The 18150-nt window shown below is 40.7% G+C and overlaps 1 protein-coding gene across 4 annotated transcripts in view; it reads right to left on the reverse strand.

The window, feature by feature from the left end:
- kcnh7 (potassium channel, voltage gated eag related subfamily H, member 7) overlaps positions 1 to 16891 on the reverse strand; it is a 47704-nt gene extending 30813 nt beyond the window's left edge. For all 4 annotated transcript variants that reach the window (XM_055058997.1, XM_055058996.1, XM_055058995.1 and 1 more), the window contains exons 1-3: positions 16354 to 16891; positions 14459 to 14689; positions 372 to 527 (exon numbers count right to left, since the gene is read on the reverse strand). In XM_055058997.1, coding sequence (XP_054914972.1) covers positions 372 to 527; positions 14459 to 14689; positions 16354 to 16429 — 463 coding nt within the window. In that variant the 5' untranslated portion in view covers positions 16430 to 16891. The remainder of the gene's footprint in view (positions 1 to 371; positions 528 to 14458; positions 14690 to 16353) is intronic.
- Positions 16892 to 18150: the final 1259 nt, after the last annotated feature.

Genomic DNA, 18150 nt, shown 5'->3' on the forward strand with positions numbered 1-18150 from the left:
AGTGAACCCTCTGTGGAATGGCATCGTACACCATTACACCACAGCGCACTTCAAGTAGTTCATCAGACCTTCCTGGCAGGGTATGAGCTATAATTGGGCCAGACCTTAGAGATGATAGCGGGCAAACAGCAGTGTCTGCTAAAGGCCCGTGTCGACATACCATAACATTTGTAGAGCGACCAATTCCTGCAGCTGCAACGAGTACAAGCTGCCCAACATTGTCATTTATGAACAATCAATAATTGCAGAAAGCTCTAAAAGACAATAGGGTTAAATGAACTTAAATTTGCAAGCTTGTACGAATGTCTTTTGATTATAAAGCTCCGGTTACCACCGGTTTTTCCCCTGAAGACTTTGCCGCCTCTACTCACGCTGGTCAGCTTTGGAGGGAGACGTGTGGTTGAGTCTCTCCAGCGAGTCGCAGCTGACATCGTCCAGGATGTAATCGAAGTTCAGGATGAACATCATGACCACGCCTTCCTCATTCTTTACCGGGATGATGTGGGTGGTGCAGGGGAACTTCGAACCTAAGACAGAAGATTCAAAAAAAGAATAAGAATTTCTATTTTTATTCTTTTGCACAGTGATGCAGATCTAACTGCATCCCTGTCATGATGTTGTGACAATTTTAACAAAGATGCAAAAACTATTTTTCATATACATTACTTCCTGCTGCCTTAAGTTAATCAATGTGGTTGAAACATGACAAAAGTCGAGTCAACTTGTGAGAAAAGGAACAAACACAGCAGCCAGGTTTTACCGAAACAGGAAAAGTATGTCAGGTTTACAAAAATAAATAAAAAAAGGAATCAACATGGCCATCTCTGGAAGACACTACCTCCTCGCATTAGGCTCTAAGTCTTGCTGTCACCACTGTGCTATTTATAGCTTACCCAGCAGGCACCGAGCCCACTGCATTTCTTTTCTTGGGGGGAACACAGAAAAACTGCTGCGCACACACTCAACTATCTATCTGATACACTACATGTGTGTGTGAACGCAACAAAAAACCCAATGTGACAGACTAATTGCAGAAAGCCAGTCTTATGTGATTTTCCTGTATTCCACTGGTTCCGTGTCTCGTTTTTGTGCCGTGCCCGAAAGCAACAGTTCCACCAGGCTGGAGTTTGATTTATGTTTTGGGGAGCTGCACTTCTGCTGGGCTAAGCAGTTTGCTGCTCCTAATAGTAAATCATCGACCCCAGGAACGGATCAAGCCATTATTTTTCAGTGGAGCAGGAGAGAAGGGGGGCAGGAGTTATCACAACGCTTCTCAATTGCATAAAAGAACCCGGAAGCTGGAGAGTGGATTTGTTTTTATTTTTTTCAGGTGGCAGGAAGAACCTCAATCAGCCGATCTTCATCCACACCAGCAGCTGGAAAAGTGGAATTTAACAACTTTTACAGCAACATTTATTAACACCTGGAGGCATAAAAAAATGAGCGTTTCAAAGATGTTACGTGTTTCTGGATAAAGTGGAAAATGGTGGATACGTTGACATAAATGATTTATACATTTATAAAAATTTATAAATCAATTTGTATTTGGGTTTAATTCAAATGTAACGAACCCGGAGATGGAAAAGAAAGGACAAACGAAAAAGGTTTAAAGGGAAAGGAGACGGGACTGGAGGAGAGAAACACCCTGAAGTCTGCCTCTATGACTGGAGAAAGATAAAAAAAACTAAACTGAGAAACTCCAACATGGATATCTATACCAACAATTCTTGCCGTTTTGACGTCCCTTTGACATTATGGCTCCACTGTTGTGTTTTTATAGTTACGTTTCTCATTTGAAAGCCCTCAAACTTAAAACAAAACGTGAAAAGGTCCAAGGAGGAACAAATACGGCAACTCTGTGAACGCCGTGACTAACATTTCATAATTTGATTCACATTGTTTGCAAATGAAAATGATGAGCATCTCCATGGAAACAAGAAGGAGCTCAGGAGAGAAGCAAATGTTCATTTGGCTCCAACTCCTGAATAACAAAATAAGATCCTTATCTGGAATCAAATCACAGGGAAAATTTACATGATCCAATCCTGGAAGCAGGTTCCCTCTGTTGGGTCTTATGTCGCTGTCAAACATTATTGTAAAGTACGCTGACACACAATCCCACATTTGCATTGACCTGAGAGTCCACACGAATGCAAATTTCATTCCTTTAACCTGGCATTTGCAAACGAAAGCTTTTATAGGAGATTCAGTTGTAGGTGGTAAAACATTTATTCCCTGCTTCCGAACTGGAAGTTTTGGATTCGAAAACCCGAGTTTTCGCTCTGCAAACAAAGCGAAAACTCCAGCTTTTTAAAACAATCAGTGTTTGTGGCTCCATGCATAGAAACACACTGCCTTTAAATAGAATGGTTGGAATCCATCCGCATTTATAATTTACGACTGCTAAGTATTAGGTTCTGCAGAACATAGTGGTTGATCTTCTGTAAAGAATATAGAGATTAGAGGATTGGTGCTTCCTTACATATCATGTTCAACTGTTTACACCAGAAACAGTTCATATTTAGTGTCTGTTGATACATGTTTACATGAGGAACAACCCAATTTTGAGGGTTGCAAACTGTGAAACTGACTTATTTTAGGCATGAGTGGAATATCGTCAAAAGTTGTAATGAAAACGCAGCTACAGACTGTCTGTCCTACTCCTCTGTTGTTAAGCTACCTTGTCTGCACCTGTTTTATTTATCTGTTGTTATTCCACTCACTTCCTCCTGTTTCCCCCCCGGCCCTAATGTGGCTCCCCTTCATCTCTCTGAGAAAGAAAATAGCTGCTCTGGTTCTCAGCAAGAAGACCGCCTGATGTGTTAAAACTGGACAGATCAAGCAGCTCCCCAGAATCCGCCGCTGCTGCTACCCATGCAGATTTCTTCTCGCCTGGCTGCCTGGGAGAGGGGTCGACGCCGCACGCAGACACGCATACAAACACACGCGTGTGCACAAGGGGATCCTCGTGCAAACAGAAGGCCGTTTACACTTCTCCGTCGCACGCCAAGCGAGCCGCAAACACTAACTGGACCCGAGCGTCTCGGGCTCAGCGTGGCCCAAACTGAGTCAGTCGCTCACACACGGCCTGCCAGCAGCATTAATTAGCGGAATGTTCCCTGTCCGAGTAAATCTAATGAGCGGGCGATGAAGCTGGTTTACATGCTGCAGCGTAATGAGAGAAATCACCTCTGAAAGGCACTAAAACAACTTCAGTCGGAGCGACTCCGACTGGAGTGTTTCTAGGGAAATGCTGAAGAATTAAATATACATCTTTAAGAACATCAAAAGTGAGAGAAAACAGGAGAAAGAAAAAGTCTGCGCGCTCTTGCACACTCAAACATACAGTCATGGATGGGTGAACAATAACACAAACACAATCTGTTCTGTTCTGGTCTCTAAGCCTCAGAGGATGGGAGGAAGTGCTGAGTTGAGGAAGTAGGGAGAGCGAAAAACTTTTTGGCAAGGTGAAAGTCGGCTGATAAACACGGAGCTGCCAATCATCTGCCCCACACATCAAAGAGGAGCCTATATGTATGACGGCGTTGTTGTAAAGCTGCTGCATTGTTGGAGTCGCCCGGCGCGTCAAGGTTGAGCCGTAAGCTTGAGAGGAAACGCGGGACTTATTGATTTAAACATTTTCCGCTTGGCTTGGTTTCCTTGCTGATGCGGTGCTTCCTACCTGGATTAACGGGGGGCTACCTGGTAATCTGTTGCTACACAGATGGCTCGGCAGGATGACAGCACAGTGTGTTGTCGAGTGCAAACACTAAATATGCCAGATCGCAGTGGGCCAACGAGCTCTTTGAAGTTCTGGGAGCAAAGCGGTCCGAATTGGTCGCGTCTTTTGACTCTGTTACGCTCAGGCGCTTCGCTGAGTCAGACGTTATCCTCATGAATCAAAGATTATTGGCTTTACATGTATGCAACTGGCATGCATGTTTCATTTATTGTTTTTAGTTATTGTGTTTATTCTGGCTATTTCTTCCAAGTCCAGTGTTAAGTTTTCTGTACAAAGTTAAACTTTATTAGTCTTCAAGAGGGCAAACTTTCATTAATACATCATTGTCAATATATTACTTCAAAACAACAATATAATCGTTTATCAAAATAATTACTGAGGCAATTTATTCAGAAAACTGACAGGCCTAATTATTTGTGACAAAACTGATATAAATGGATGTAAACATTTCTCCATACACATTCTAGTAGTGCTAACGCTATCAGCGAAGTAGCGCAGTGCAGTGTTGAACTCCTCCTAAGCTAACGAGGGCAGGCTACACTGCCTTAACTGAAGTTTAATTGAATCCCATTTCAAAAGCAGCAATTGTCCCTACACTTTTCCATTACATGTCCTCAATATCACCTTGGAGTGAGGATTAGCAGCCATGCAACTGTTGGAGCCGGGGACGAAGTTGAGACGAGGACAACGTTACCTCAGTAGCCAAGTGTTCCCACAGAGCTGTGTCTTAATTACAGTTCAGGCACCACACACACAAAAGGAGCAAGGCCCATGACCATAAAATCACCTCCTCGATTATCTCACTTCTCTCACACCGCCCCACTCTCGCTGGGATTACATGCACTCCACTCTAGTGTGGCGGTGCCTCACTTTAAGCCTGAGGATTCACCATTTCATTTCCTTTCCTCAAGTTATTGGCTAAGCAATGAGATGGCTCCGTTTTATTGGGGACAGTCTCAATTTAGTTTGTGGAGCTCGACTAAATTTGGAGAACAAAAATGAAGACACCCCTGAATCAAATAGTGCAAAATAAATAAATAAATACTGGTGGAAGTAAACTAATACATCCAGTTGTTTTATGTTTCACAATTATACAATTAAAATAAAATCTGCAACCGTTTGAATGAGGTGACCTGTGAAGAAAGTTGGTTGGAGTGGACATAAAATCTTAGCAAAATGCATAAATTATACTGAATGCGATGTCACAGCTGAATGTCGTCCTTTCTAGTCGCAGCGTTGCCAAAATTTAACTGGGTACAAATTATAATAATCCAATACAATAATTGCAAACATGTTACAACTTGTAGCTATTTTAGATGCAGATAAATCAAAAACGAAGGTGAGGACTCTTCATCCAACACACTAGAGTTGAATATGAAATTACATAATTAAAAATGTATGCAGTGTCGCAGTAGTTTGATGTGTGAAATTCTGTTGTCTTCATCAATTAAACACAAATTGATATTGAAGAATTAAAACTCGCAATAATTATGTCTGACTCCAAAATTAACTTATTGAGTAAACTCAAACAAAGAACAAAAATGACAGGGATTGTGTCAACATGATCTTTTAGGGATAATGAAACCGTATATTAGTATTGGACGTGATTAGATTTCATTATGTTTGCTGAGTTGATCCCACCTCGTAAATATATCCTATTGAGAGCTGCCAGCTTTGTTTGAATTCATGCTGCATCCGTGAAACAAAATTAACTCTCGCTGCGTGAACAAACAGGTCGTCTCTGCTGCTTGCACCAGGCCTGCTGAATTAATGAAAAGCACTCTAAATGAAACAACAAAACTGTTTCAGGTGAATCTACCCTCTAATTACTCATTCAGCTCAGCTGCATTAACCAAAACCTAACAAACAGATTTAACCAACCTAAACAACCCCAACGCTGTTAAAACCTTAATCAAAATCCTGTTTTGTTTTGACTTAGTTCTTTAAGAATCACTTTATTTATGTGGTATCTTTGTGCACTGAGCCATAAAGATTACACTCCAATATGTTCTACATTAGTCAAACTTAAATAACTGCTGTAAGATGACTTATTGGCCATCACAGTGTGTGCTCACAGTTGGCATGGAGGTTGGAGCGCAGAGTTCCAAGATGCTGGAAATGGTTTACTAAGCAATTTCATAAGCTCTCGGGCTCCAGCGAACAAAAAGTCAGTGTCATTATCCACAGATGGACAAAACATAGAACAGTGCCTGGCGGACCAAAGTTACCCCAAAACCGCAGCGACCACTCATCCAACAGGACATAAAAGGTCCCAAAACATCATCCAAAGAACTGCACTTGCCTCAGTTAAGGTCAGAGTTCATGCTTTCGTCATAAGAAACAGACTGGGCAAAAGCAACATTAAGGCTTGTATCAATTTTTCCAGAACACACCATGAGATTCCCAAGACTTAATAAATTGACAAGACAATAAATGTGGCTCCCATTTCATCTGCTATAAAAGTAACATTTCAGAATAGTATTATCATACCAATTTGGAAACATGGAAAACACTTTTTTTATTAGGAAAAACTGTTTTTGATCTGAAAGACCTGAAAAGAACCAGAACCTCTTGAAGGAGAATGTTCGGCCATCGGTCCGTGACCTCAAGTTGAAACCAACTTGTCAAAAAGCCTTTTCATCCTGGAAAACACTCCAATTCTGCAGAGATGACTGGGCCAAGTTATCATCATCACACAGGTTTGGAGTTTTTTCTTCCTTCACCTAAACATATTCATTTGTCTTTGACTAGTATTTAAATTGGTTTGATGCTCTGAAACACGTGTGTGAGATATCAGGAAGGGGGAAAACACTAACATATTCTTCACATTGCTTCCTTTTCCTTCACACTCCCTCTGACACACACAGGTGAGTGTAACATTGGTGACTGGCTGTCTTCCAGTGATACGAGACAATGATAGTTGAGAATGTTGACAGTCGGGATTTGGGGGGAAATCTCGGCAGGAACATGGCATCACAATAATTTGAAACTGCAGCCGGGAGTTTTATGATCTACACTAATGGACACTGTGACTGTTTAGGTATGAGTAAGAGTTTCTAAATGACTGACACTGGTGTGAGCTGTGCCTCCAGCAGAATAGAGCTGTTGCACTTTGAGGTGTTATAGTGACATCTCTCACCTTCTTTCCCAATCTGCCTCTCTCTCTCTCTCTCCCTCTCTCAGCCTCCGCAGCCTGCTGAGGTTAATTGTCATCAAATCAACTTCTTCAGCTCGCTCTCTGACCCTGCGTCAGCATGTGTCTGAGTCAGACACTTCTGCTGACAGAGGGCGAGAAACAACTTTAGTTCATGAGTAATAAGCCTTTGCAGCGCACTGGAAATAGAAACTGTGCAACGCGGCTCATTGAAAATAACTCGGAAGCCACCAAGTGTCTGTGTGAAGCAGGAAGAAATAATTCTGCTACAAGCAACGCATAATTTGGCTATGGTAAAAGAGAAATAGAGATTAAACCAAATTCAACTCAACAGAGTTGCTTTCTTTTTTTAAAAATATAGCTCTTTTTGTTGCTTTTTTAAACCTCAGTATGTGTCATGAACCACACTAGACTTGGAGTAGAGTACAGTTATTACAGCAGTTTTGGTTGAAGTCCAAAAAAATTACCAGAACCAAATGTGCTTATATGTTTATCTAACTTGTTAGTTATAACCTTTCATGTCCTTTTATGGCTATTTATTGGGTGCAATGTTGTTCAACTGCAGTTAAAATAAAGATCATCAGGAAAGATCCTCAATGGCAACTTCATATTAGTTTGTCACCACATAATATAGAAACAATCACAAAATTGTGTTTCCATGATGTAGCTAAATCTTCCTACAATACTTTTAACGTTGCTATGATAAACAATTTCTTGCCACAACAAGACAGAAAAAATGTAGCTTTCTTTCATTTTCAGTAGGTTACACAATTGTACGTCTGTAAAAAAAAAATAAAATAAAAGGCTTTTAAGTTTTAGTCATGTCTTAGCTTTTCAATTCTTTTAAGTTTGGATGTTAGCCTCTACTGTCGTTTTCCTGAAAAACAATTTAGATAGTATATCAATCAGACAACAAACTGAGGAATATTTTAACATTTCTCCAGATTAATTTATTGTATTTTAATGCTTTCACAATGTGAAAATGTTGGTTGTTGTTAGTTGCAGTATCTTTTTATGTTTAACCAGAGGCTGTCTTTTCTGACTGAGCATCTGCTGAATCAGTCTCCATCAAAGCTTTGCCTGTGGCGCAGCAGAGCGCTGATCTTGGCCTGGCATTTAGCAGACGGTAGCTCTAGAGGGCCTACTTTCTGTGCGTAGGATTTCCCATGTTGCTCGATTCATCAGATTTAAACAGTCAAACAAACTAGTGGGCAGCAACATCATAAATACCAACAATATCAGAGGCTGTAAAAAAAAAACTTTTCTTATGTGTATTTTTATTTTTTAATATGTCTGTCTATGTTTCAAAGAAAGAAATTCAATATTTTAAATTGCAAAAAAAAACAACTGAATTTTGCTTGTACTTGTTTTTGATTTTAAAATTTGATTATCAACATTTAGGAGTAATGAAAAAAGAAGAACTTTGTTAAGAGTGCACAGTTTTACAAATCGCTGTGCAGGATTGCAAAATCTCTAGAACGAAAGCAAAGCTGTGTGTGATCTAACCAATCATATCCAATCTGTGAATGGGAGTAGGCAGACATAATGCAAGTCACATGACACACACTAAGTGAATGGCATCTTATTTGCATGGAGCTGGTGTCGGATAGCAGGGTGGGTGTGCTAGGAAATTCAGCCAGAACAAGGTGGGGGAGGGGCCGTCATGCTGTTTACACTCCAGTTGGTGTAATATTCTCAGATAATGGCAGAGTGTAATCCACAGATGCAACTTCAGAGAGGCCCACATTATTCACAGCTGCAGCTGTCAAAGATCTGATGACTACATGTCAAGGTTCAAATGTGAGAAAATTAAATCCCATTAAAAAAATTATGTTTTTGAGAGTTAAACCTGATATTCAATATTCAATTCTTGAATGAAAAATAGAAGTTCTAACAATTGAGCACAAATTGAAACGCTAAAGTGTAGTAGATGAAATTATACTGGAAAAAAAAAAAAATCTGACTATATTTTTAAATAATGAGATGATTCGTCTATATTTTAATCTTCAGTTAAAGACATTTTCGTGTTTAAAATTAGGTTTTGCTGCCTTCCTTCTGCACTCCTTATTTGAGCCTGAATTGTAGGAAAGCGGGGGGAATCGCAAGAGAGCACCAAAGATGCAGTGGTTGCCAGGACAACACTATGCTGGACTGCACAGAAAGTCTTTGTGCAGGGATTGAGAAGTGATGGTGTGACAGACGGGGAGGTGCTCACGAGCAGAAAATGAAGCAAGCGCAGCTCGTGTCGCCACATTCTCGGAATGCTTTTAAACCGCTCAGGTTTGCCCAGAGATACATTCTGTGTTTTCCAAAGATTTGTAATTGTGAACAGCACATGAAAAGCCACAAAACAGACTCGTTGAGAGACGTTCCACACACACACACACACGCACGCACACACGCACACACACACAACACACACACACACTTAAAATAAATGGTGTCTAATTGCTAATTAATCCACCTTTTCTGCGACTTACAAGAACTGGTGACTCTCATTTCAACATTTATGAATAACTTGCTGCATTTTGACCCAAAAACAATAAAGTGTATGAGCAGGGAATAATTAATGCAGTGATGCAACAATATTTATGCTGCTAGTGTTGTGCCCTCACATTTTTCTCATAGCAGGTTCATACTGAGGGCTTCTCACCAAAGCTAAAGTTGACAAAATGAAGGACACTGCAAGCTAAAAAAAAAAAGAGCTTATCTCATGCGGGCAGCAGTGCATCTACAAGAACTGTTTTTTTACCGAGCATGTTTCCCATTTCGGAGCCACACCAACTCAAAACTACGACCGGCAAACAACCTGAGCTGTTCCATCACTCCTCATTGTGTCTGGCTTCCTGCAGGGAAGATAACCCTCTCTGCAGCAGTTTCTAAATATTCTAAAGCAAGTTAACCAAGTTCATCAAAGTGTATGCATGGCAATAAGCAGAACGGCTCTTTAAGAGATGATGGCATATTCTATGTGACCCAGAAAATGAGTCTAAACAAACGAGCCCATTTCTCTATCAAACAAATGTCGAGTCCTATTCAGAGGATCAGCCAGCGGACAGAGAGAGATGGCTAACAGGTGATTCTATTTTAAATCTGCTTCCTAGTTAGCGGCTCGTTAACACGTCTGCGCGATGTTGCTGGAAGAAGAATAACGTGTGAAATACAATCAGTTCCTTAGCCATGTTGGGTCTTTGGAGAAGCAATGACAACCCAAGGCTAAAGCTGAAGAATGAAAAAATCCTGAACCCGCCCTCGGCGGAAATAAACAAGAGTTTTTAAAGCCTTAAAACACCAATTTTGCTCATTTTTATAGAGAATCTTGTTTGTACAGCAGGTGAAGTTTAAAAAAAAATATTGTCCGTTACTGTAAACCAGAACCAGGTTCCTGCCCAGAATGAATGAACATAATTCAGCCTTGCTCATTATTTTTCTTTTTACATCTAGTCTTGTTTTGCTATTGAAGTAAAAGCTTCAAATGTTCCCCACCAGCTGAAACTGACACATTTGTCCAACACATTTCAAATGCAAGGGAAAAGGTCTGCAAATCTCAGTGAGGATCAACGAGTCACAAGAAACTATAATCTATTTGTAGTCTGACATTTTCAGCATCGTTTTCCATTTGCAGCCGAGAGCTTTCCCAGCATGTCAGACTTCTGGCTGCAACATTGCCTTTAGGAAATGAGTGAGTGAATTTTGCTAGGATATTATAAAAAATGTAAATATGTGCTGATTTTTTTTTATTATAAAATAATCACCATTAAATACATATATTTTTCAATAGAGGTTATTTATTTTGGGCTGAATGTAATCTCTAAAGAAAGACAACATGGCTTCCCAACCCTTTTAAGGTATTCACAATCAATAACATTGAGTCTTTTTATCACCTCAGATCTGTGCTTTTTTCCATCACTGTGAGCAGTTTACCACAACACCAGAACACACATATATAAGCACTTCTAATGTTTTCCTCTAATTTCTTAAATAGAAACGACAGGAATATCCATTAAGACCATTTGTTGTGACAGTAACAGATGGGCTCCTATGCATCCATTAGCGCAGCACTTCACAAATCAGGCTTTCACAGTTGATTGGCTGTAAAACGAAGGCCCTTTTTTATATAAAAACATAGTCTGCCGGGAACTGTACAAAAGATTTTTATTAATGCAGCTGTCTAAAAGGTAGGTGAAAGAAAAAAAATCTAGCTGTTCAAGTTTGGAGTCTGCAGAAAATCAATAATAATCTGCTAATAGTTTGTTTGCCAAGAAAGTACGGTTCGTTTTGGTAACGACGTGCCATTTAACTCTGATGTGGACCAAAGAAAAATTTTAGCACCAGACCCATTTAAAGCCAAGAACCTCCTGTAATCTACATGACTGTATTTTGTTAGTTTGAGTGGGAAGAAAATCACTTGGGGATAATCAAAAACAAATCTCATTATTCCACCTTAAGCATAATGACTTGGAACCATCAAAAGATAGAATGTAAACATCTGCACAGAGTTATTTAGAGTAATTAAACTTCTGACAAGAGAGATAATTATAAACAGTGACAGTATAACACATGTTATTGTGAGTAATTGAGTTTTCATTAAATTAATTTTGTTAAAAAGCCAACAACCTAATTGTCTCCTTGGGTTTCAGATGGCCCCCACTGTTTCAAAGTGCCTTGCGAAAATGTAAAACTTGAGGGTCTTTTACAGCCACTTCTTGACCTGGAGGTCAAACGGACCGGAGAGTGCATCGGCGAAGGTGCCACTTATTCAGCATTCGGAATGAGCCCGAGATCGTGCTGACGAGCACAATCTCCTTGAGGGGCGTTAAAGGACAGCGGGAACCGCCTCTGCTCAACTTGAGTCAGGGGATTAAGAAGAAGGAGAAGAAATTGCTTCACAGACAATCCCACGGTTCACGGTGAGGAGAGGAGTCTGCAAGCTGCACACAAACTCAAGCTGTAAAACACGAAGCGACTCACCGGGGCTGTCGGGGGGGTTGGAATCTGAAACTACTTCCAGAAATACTTTTGAGGGTGTTGTTTCTAACACCAGGTAGTCTTGTCTTTTGATCCCACAGCAGTTTCTGACTTCTTTGACCAATAACGACTGTTTTCTCATTGTTTTTAATTTAAAAAAATCTATTGTAGGAGCCAGAAACGAGTAAATGATCCTCCACGGTGAAGCTGTGGATCAGGTACGACAACAGAACCGAGGTAATTAGGGGCAGAGGAGCAAGAATGGGAAAGAAATGTTTTCCCCCGTGGCAAGGTCTGACAGTCAGGTTCCATCTAACTCTTTATTCAAGGTCCCTGTGGAGCAGCCCTTCTGTCCAATGCAACCGTGCTCCAGCTTTATGCAGCATGAGGGTCTCTGTGTCCTCATTAATGCTGTTTGTTCTGCAGATTGACTCAGGCGGAACTTTTTGGAAGAGACAAACCTGCCACAGTTTGGACAAATGTAGCTGAATCTGCTCTTTTCAAATACATTTATAAACTGATCAAAAGAAGAAGAAAAAAATCACCAAAAGAAGGAAAACAAGACTTTTTGCATTGGTGTAATATGCAAAATTAAAGCAAATGACATCTTTCTGCAGTAATGCATTTAAATCATTCCCCAATACACATGCATACCTGTGCACTGTGAAGGTTACTACTAAAGAAACTGGAGCTCTATCCAGGCATGTTGATGGAAAGTTCAGTGGAAAGAAGAAAAGTTGTGGTACAAACAGGTGCATGACCAACTGCATAACTGGATTTTGAACAAAATGGTTTTGAATTGATACTTTGAGGGTAACAGTTAGCTTTATTAAATGCAAACTCTGGGTGCATACCCAGATTCACTCAAAAGTGATCTGTTCTGGAAGAGTTCAGACTAAAAGAACAAACCATAAGGCCACATCTCACAACCCATTCCCTCCGGTATCACTGTATCTGTCTCTCTCAACCTTTGACCCCCGGCTCCGCCTCCAAGGACACCATCATTTGGAGCAGCTTTTTCAAACCTATTCTCTTTCTATTCCCTGCGTTCTGTTAAACCAGCCTGAAAAAGGGCACCGACTTACAGATTTAGTTCACTTTTGACAAAAGTGAGGTTTTAATCTAGCTGAAATGTTCATACATGAGCTCCCCTTCCACTTCATAAACACATGCTACATTGTTTATTTTTGTTTTTGTTAATTCACATAAAATCTGATGAAAACACATCAAAGTCTGAGGCCGTAACTTGAAGAATGAAGCAGTGGCAAAAAAAAAATACTGATTTAAAATCTGCAGTAGTTCACAGTAATCAATGCAGGTGCTGGACTCAGACTTGGTAAACATATCCATCCATATCCGTGGCAGCAATGAGGAAAATTCTTGAGACTGATGATATTTGGGGAAACTAATTTTTCTGTTGCTGACAGAAAAATCTTTCCCTTCACAAACATTTTCTAACTGTTGATTAATATTCAATAAACAACAGATTTAGGACAATAAAGATGACTAGAAAACACTGCTGACAAAACAGCATCACTCGAGTGTTTTAGCGATCGATTTTTTTTTATCAGGATTACCATAACTCCACCACCGCTCTGTTAATATAATCAATAAAAAAAAAACACACAATAAAAAATAATTGACTATTTCATCGCAGTTTTCTGACAAAGTGATAACTTCAGGGAATCACAGGGAATACACGACCTGCAATAAAATTTATAATAATGCAGTCGAAACCAGAAGTTTACATACACTACAGAAAAAGACATGTATTTTTTCCACAATCAGAATAAGGTTTTTCCGTTTTAGGTCAACTGTTGCCCCAAGACATACAGCTTAAGGGCAACGGTACCAAATACTAGTGAAATTTATTTTTTAACATTTTATTTAAAAAATTAATTATTTAAAATCTCTTATTTTCTGGCATTTGGCCAATAGAAAAAATTTTGCTTATTCTAGTTAACATGAAGTGGAAAAATGTTACTGATTTCACGTCAGACAGTGTGAAAAAATTGCATGTTTTTAATTTTTTATAGAGTGTATGTAAACTTCTGGTTTGGTTGTGTGTGTTTGGGGTGTTTCTCTGCCCCGCACCAGACTGACGCCACCAAAACGTTACACGAGGAGGGCTAATTACCAGGACACAGACGCTGTCGCTACAGGTCACACACCATCCCTGAATCAGCTAAACTTTCGCTCCAGTCACAAACTTAGACAATGCCAGCTGTCGCGCAAGTCATGATTTGCACTTGGTATTCACGAGCACCATCTGCACATCGGATTATCTAAAGTACAGCTAAAACAGAGTCGCTGCCTGCGGTTTGAACCTCTGACAACTTCCAGCAGGAAACCATGAGCAGCACAGTGAGTTATTCGATACCTGCTTGGAATGCTTTGTAGAAATGTGGGGATGATTAGATCAGAGGCCTCAGCATATTCGCATTGGTCTGCATCCTTCCTAAAGTGGCCCATCCTGATGGAGCTAATGAACAGCTTCCAGGTTCTAAGTGGGCAGAGACGGTGGTCTGCAGATAGCAGAAGAAAACAACAAAAAAAAAAAAAAAACACCGCCGCATCCTGACCGGCAAACTCACCATCCTTGCGGTGGTAGGTGATCTCCACCTTGCGTTCCTCGGAGCCCAGGAGAGCCTGGGCCACCTGGGCCACGGCGTGCCGGGTGGTGAACTGGCCGTGCAGGAAGTCGCACGTGCACGGCCTCTGCATGACATCCGGCCGGGAGAAGCCCGTCATCTCGCAGAAGCCGTCGTTGCAGTAGATGATGGCGCAGTTCTGCGCGCGCGCATTGGCGATGATGAATTTCTTATCTGGAACGGAGTAGAGGAAAAGAGTGCATGTGTTAAGGTCATTGCTGTGGGAATGTTCAAAGGCAGCGGCGTCAGAGTTATTAAAACAGCAAACGCTACGAGTGAAAATGTGCAACGTCCTTTTTGTGAAAATAGGAGATTCATTTGCTTTATGCTGTGGTTGGTAACTCCTAAAAACACTGTTCAGACATTCTTACCAAAATACAAAATAACCAGACGGGAAAACTAATTTCAGTCATTTGTGAATTTTATTTTTCCAATTTGTTATTTGTCCAGGATGTCTGAGCAGTTTATTATATATATTTTTTGTGGCTTGTTTGCAGATTTTATTTGTACCTGCTTAATATTTTCATGCCGATATTTAAATTTGTTTCTCACAATATAGATATGAAGTTTATTAAAAATCTCTCCAGTCTAGTTCAGCATCATATTTTGTCAATTGAGCACTAGCTCACTGTGGGAGATCCTGAGGTGACGCATAACCTCTGGGTTCAGGGTTGGCCCAGGGGAGTTGTTCTTTTTGTGAAACAGTAAGAGTCCCCCTGAAGCTAGGTTTTAGGCACACCTGAGGTCACAAACTGATGACTCGGCATGGCCCTTCAAGATTTTTTTGCTTGAGAGCAAAAATCACACAGCAAGTCATCTATGTCCTGAAGCAACACCAGATTATCATACTGCTAGAACCCTGTTTGGGGTTTCATTCTTTCATGCTTTTAATTTTACAGTTCCAATTTCAGCAAACATGAGATAGGCCTTTGTATTAGTTTTGGTATGCATTGATTTCAGCCTTTGCAACTCTCCTTTAAATGCCATTTTTGTGCAGCCTGCTTCTGACTGCTAAATGTCGTATACAGATCTTGATTCAATTCAGTTTATTCATATATAGCTAATCTTATCACACAGATTCAAAGTTAAGTACATTCCAGCTGATCCAATCCAGGAATGAAGTCAAGTTCAGTTAATTGAAACCTAAAGAAAGATGTTTGTGATCTGCTGGTTAAGTCATCGATGAACTCATCAAGTCATGTCAGCAGTCAGTAACACCTGATACAGTTCGTTAATGTTCCATACTTTCTCTGTAGATTAAAACCTTAGAAATAGCTTTGGAACCCTTTTCAGACGGATGCATTTATTATTTCGCCAGGTTCTTCACATACTTCATGCTTTCAAACTGGTTCCAGTAAAGTGATTGCGTAATTGTGCCAGTCTAACATGGTCACTCCCGGGTGTGGCTAGTGATGTTTTCTCACCGTAAACACGTTTGATTCTTGATTTTACAAAATTATTGGCTCAGGTTGATTTGCATGGCTTTTCACCATTCCTTTATCAGCTGCTTTGTATTTTGACCCAGCTGTCTCTCTGATATGAACAGCCAAAACAATAAAGTGCAACAAAGTGTCAAATCTGTGCAATTGTTAAAAGGATTAATATTACAGAATAAAAAGCATTTGGGATCTCCCTCCCAGCCCTCTGAATTAATGTGCTCCGATTAAAAGGTTTGTTTTTTGTTTGTTTTTTTCAGAGATAATGCAGCAAAAACATACAGAATAAAGGACAAATTGGCAGAAAAGATTTTAATTAGGCTTTTTAACGATTTCCTGTTAGGAACTGCTCTCACAAACAAAAGGCATCATCAGAGCTCTCCACATTGGACAGGTACTCACTTTGTCCTTCGAATTTCCGAATAATCACTCCTAGAAACGTGTTTTGTGGCGCGACATGACCTCTCCGAACAGGCATGGTTTCCTTTCCCCCTCCCCCAAAAATAAATGTTGATGAAGAAAAAAAAAAAAGAAATCAAAATCTTTTGGAGCGTAAAGCGCGTGCCTTTTAAGTTCGCAGGTGCAAACCGAAGCCAGCAGGGCTCCCCCGGTTTTCTTTGTCAGCACTCCGTCATCCTCGCGAGTGGATGGTGTGGTGGGGATGGGGGGGAAATAAACAGATATTCCAGCCCCGACAGAATCCCCCCTTCTTTTATTTCAGCTCCTCGGCTGAGCGCATCGCAGAGGCTTCCCTCCCTGCGCTCCGCTCCGAGGTGAAGCCCGAAAGGAAGGAAGAGGCGGCGGACCGCGGCGGAACCAACATCTCACCGCTGCTGCTTCGCTGAGAGCTGCGAGCGTCTGTGGCGGCGCGTCAGGAAGGCTGGTGCGCGTGGCGCGTGGAGAGCGAGAGGGCGCTGTCGTGATGGGAAGACGGATGGACTATTAGTCCAATGGCTTGACGCATGGCGCTGACACTGCGCGAACAAAGAGGCAGAGGCGCACTGTGACGTTTCACTCAAGTTCCCTTATTTTAATATTTATTATTTAGATTAATATGCACAAATGCTGTGACGAGGGGTGAAAACTGCACGGCAATGCTAATTATGTTGTTTAAACCCGAGAGGTTCAAATAACGTCACAACTTTGGACTCGCGCACCTGTCACGAGCACAGCACGTGCCAAACAGTAGAAGAGGGCGGGGTCACTCAGGTATATGTTATTAAAATGAGAAAATTAAACAGACGCTCTTGCGCAAAAAAAAAAAAAAAAAAAAAAAATGGCGACTCATTATTTCTCCGTGGAATCCTGACTGTTATGGAGGTTTCCTCTAAACGTCACTAACGCGCGGAGGCGCTGGCCATGGTGCTGCCTGCGCGACTCACTTCCCCATGTTTAAACGGCCTTGCCTGTTTTTTTCTCTATATATTTAGGAGAAAACGCTTCAGCAACAATTTAAATAGAAATATTCAAAATACCAAGTCTCGCTTGTTGTGGATTCATTTACAGAGGTTTGCAAATTTTTCACCAACACAAGCAGTGCATATTTGTGAACTGGGAGGAAAATGGTTCTTTTTTTACTTCTAAATAAATCTGTGTATTCAAAGTCCCCTACAAATTCAATAACTTTTAGCTTATAGCTTTTTTTCTCTCTCTCCATCTTCCCATCAAGCATGTGAGTCACTAAGTGCAAGGTGCCCAGGTCCCATTGCTGAAAAACAAGCCCATACCACCATCACTCCACCACCATGCTTTATCGTCAACCAAAGAGCTCCAGGTGTATTTTGGAGAGAAAAGGATTTCACCTGGCAACCCTTCCAAACAAACCAAACTTTAGGACTTACCTTGCAAAGTGAGGCCTTGGAAGTGTTTTTGTATTTATGACTTTTGACCCAAATTGGTGAAATTTGTTTTAATAATGTCATTGCTAAGATCTTTGGCTTTTTTTTTTTAAACACACACCCTTACGTCTCCAGATCAACTGTCTGGAAAGGTGAAACCGTACCATAAAACACAAACTAGATCAAACTTTAATCTTCTCCATACACCAGGATACAGAGGAAGTGGAGTAGCAGAGGCTCAGACCGGAAAGGTTTTAATACACTCTCTCACATCCTTTGAGTTAATTTTCTTCACTCGCTCCACTTTACTCGGGCACTCAATTTATTTCCTTCCCAGTCACACGTGCACGCTCAGAGGCGC

This window comes from Poeciliopsis prolifica, unplaced genomic scaffold (genome assembly GCF_027474105.1).
Source record: "Poeciliopsis prolifica strain line A6 unplaced genomic scaffold, Auburn_PproV2 SCAFFOLD053, whole genome shotgun sequence".
NCBI classification, from domain to species: Eukaryota; Metazoa; Chordata; class Actinopteri; order Cyprinodontiformes; family Poeciliidae; genus Poeciliopsis; species Poeciliopsis prolifica.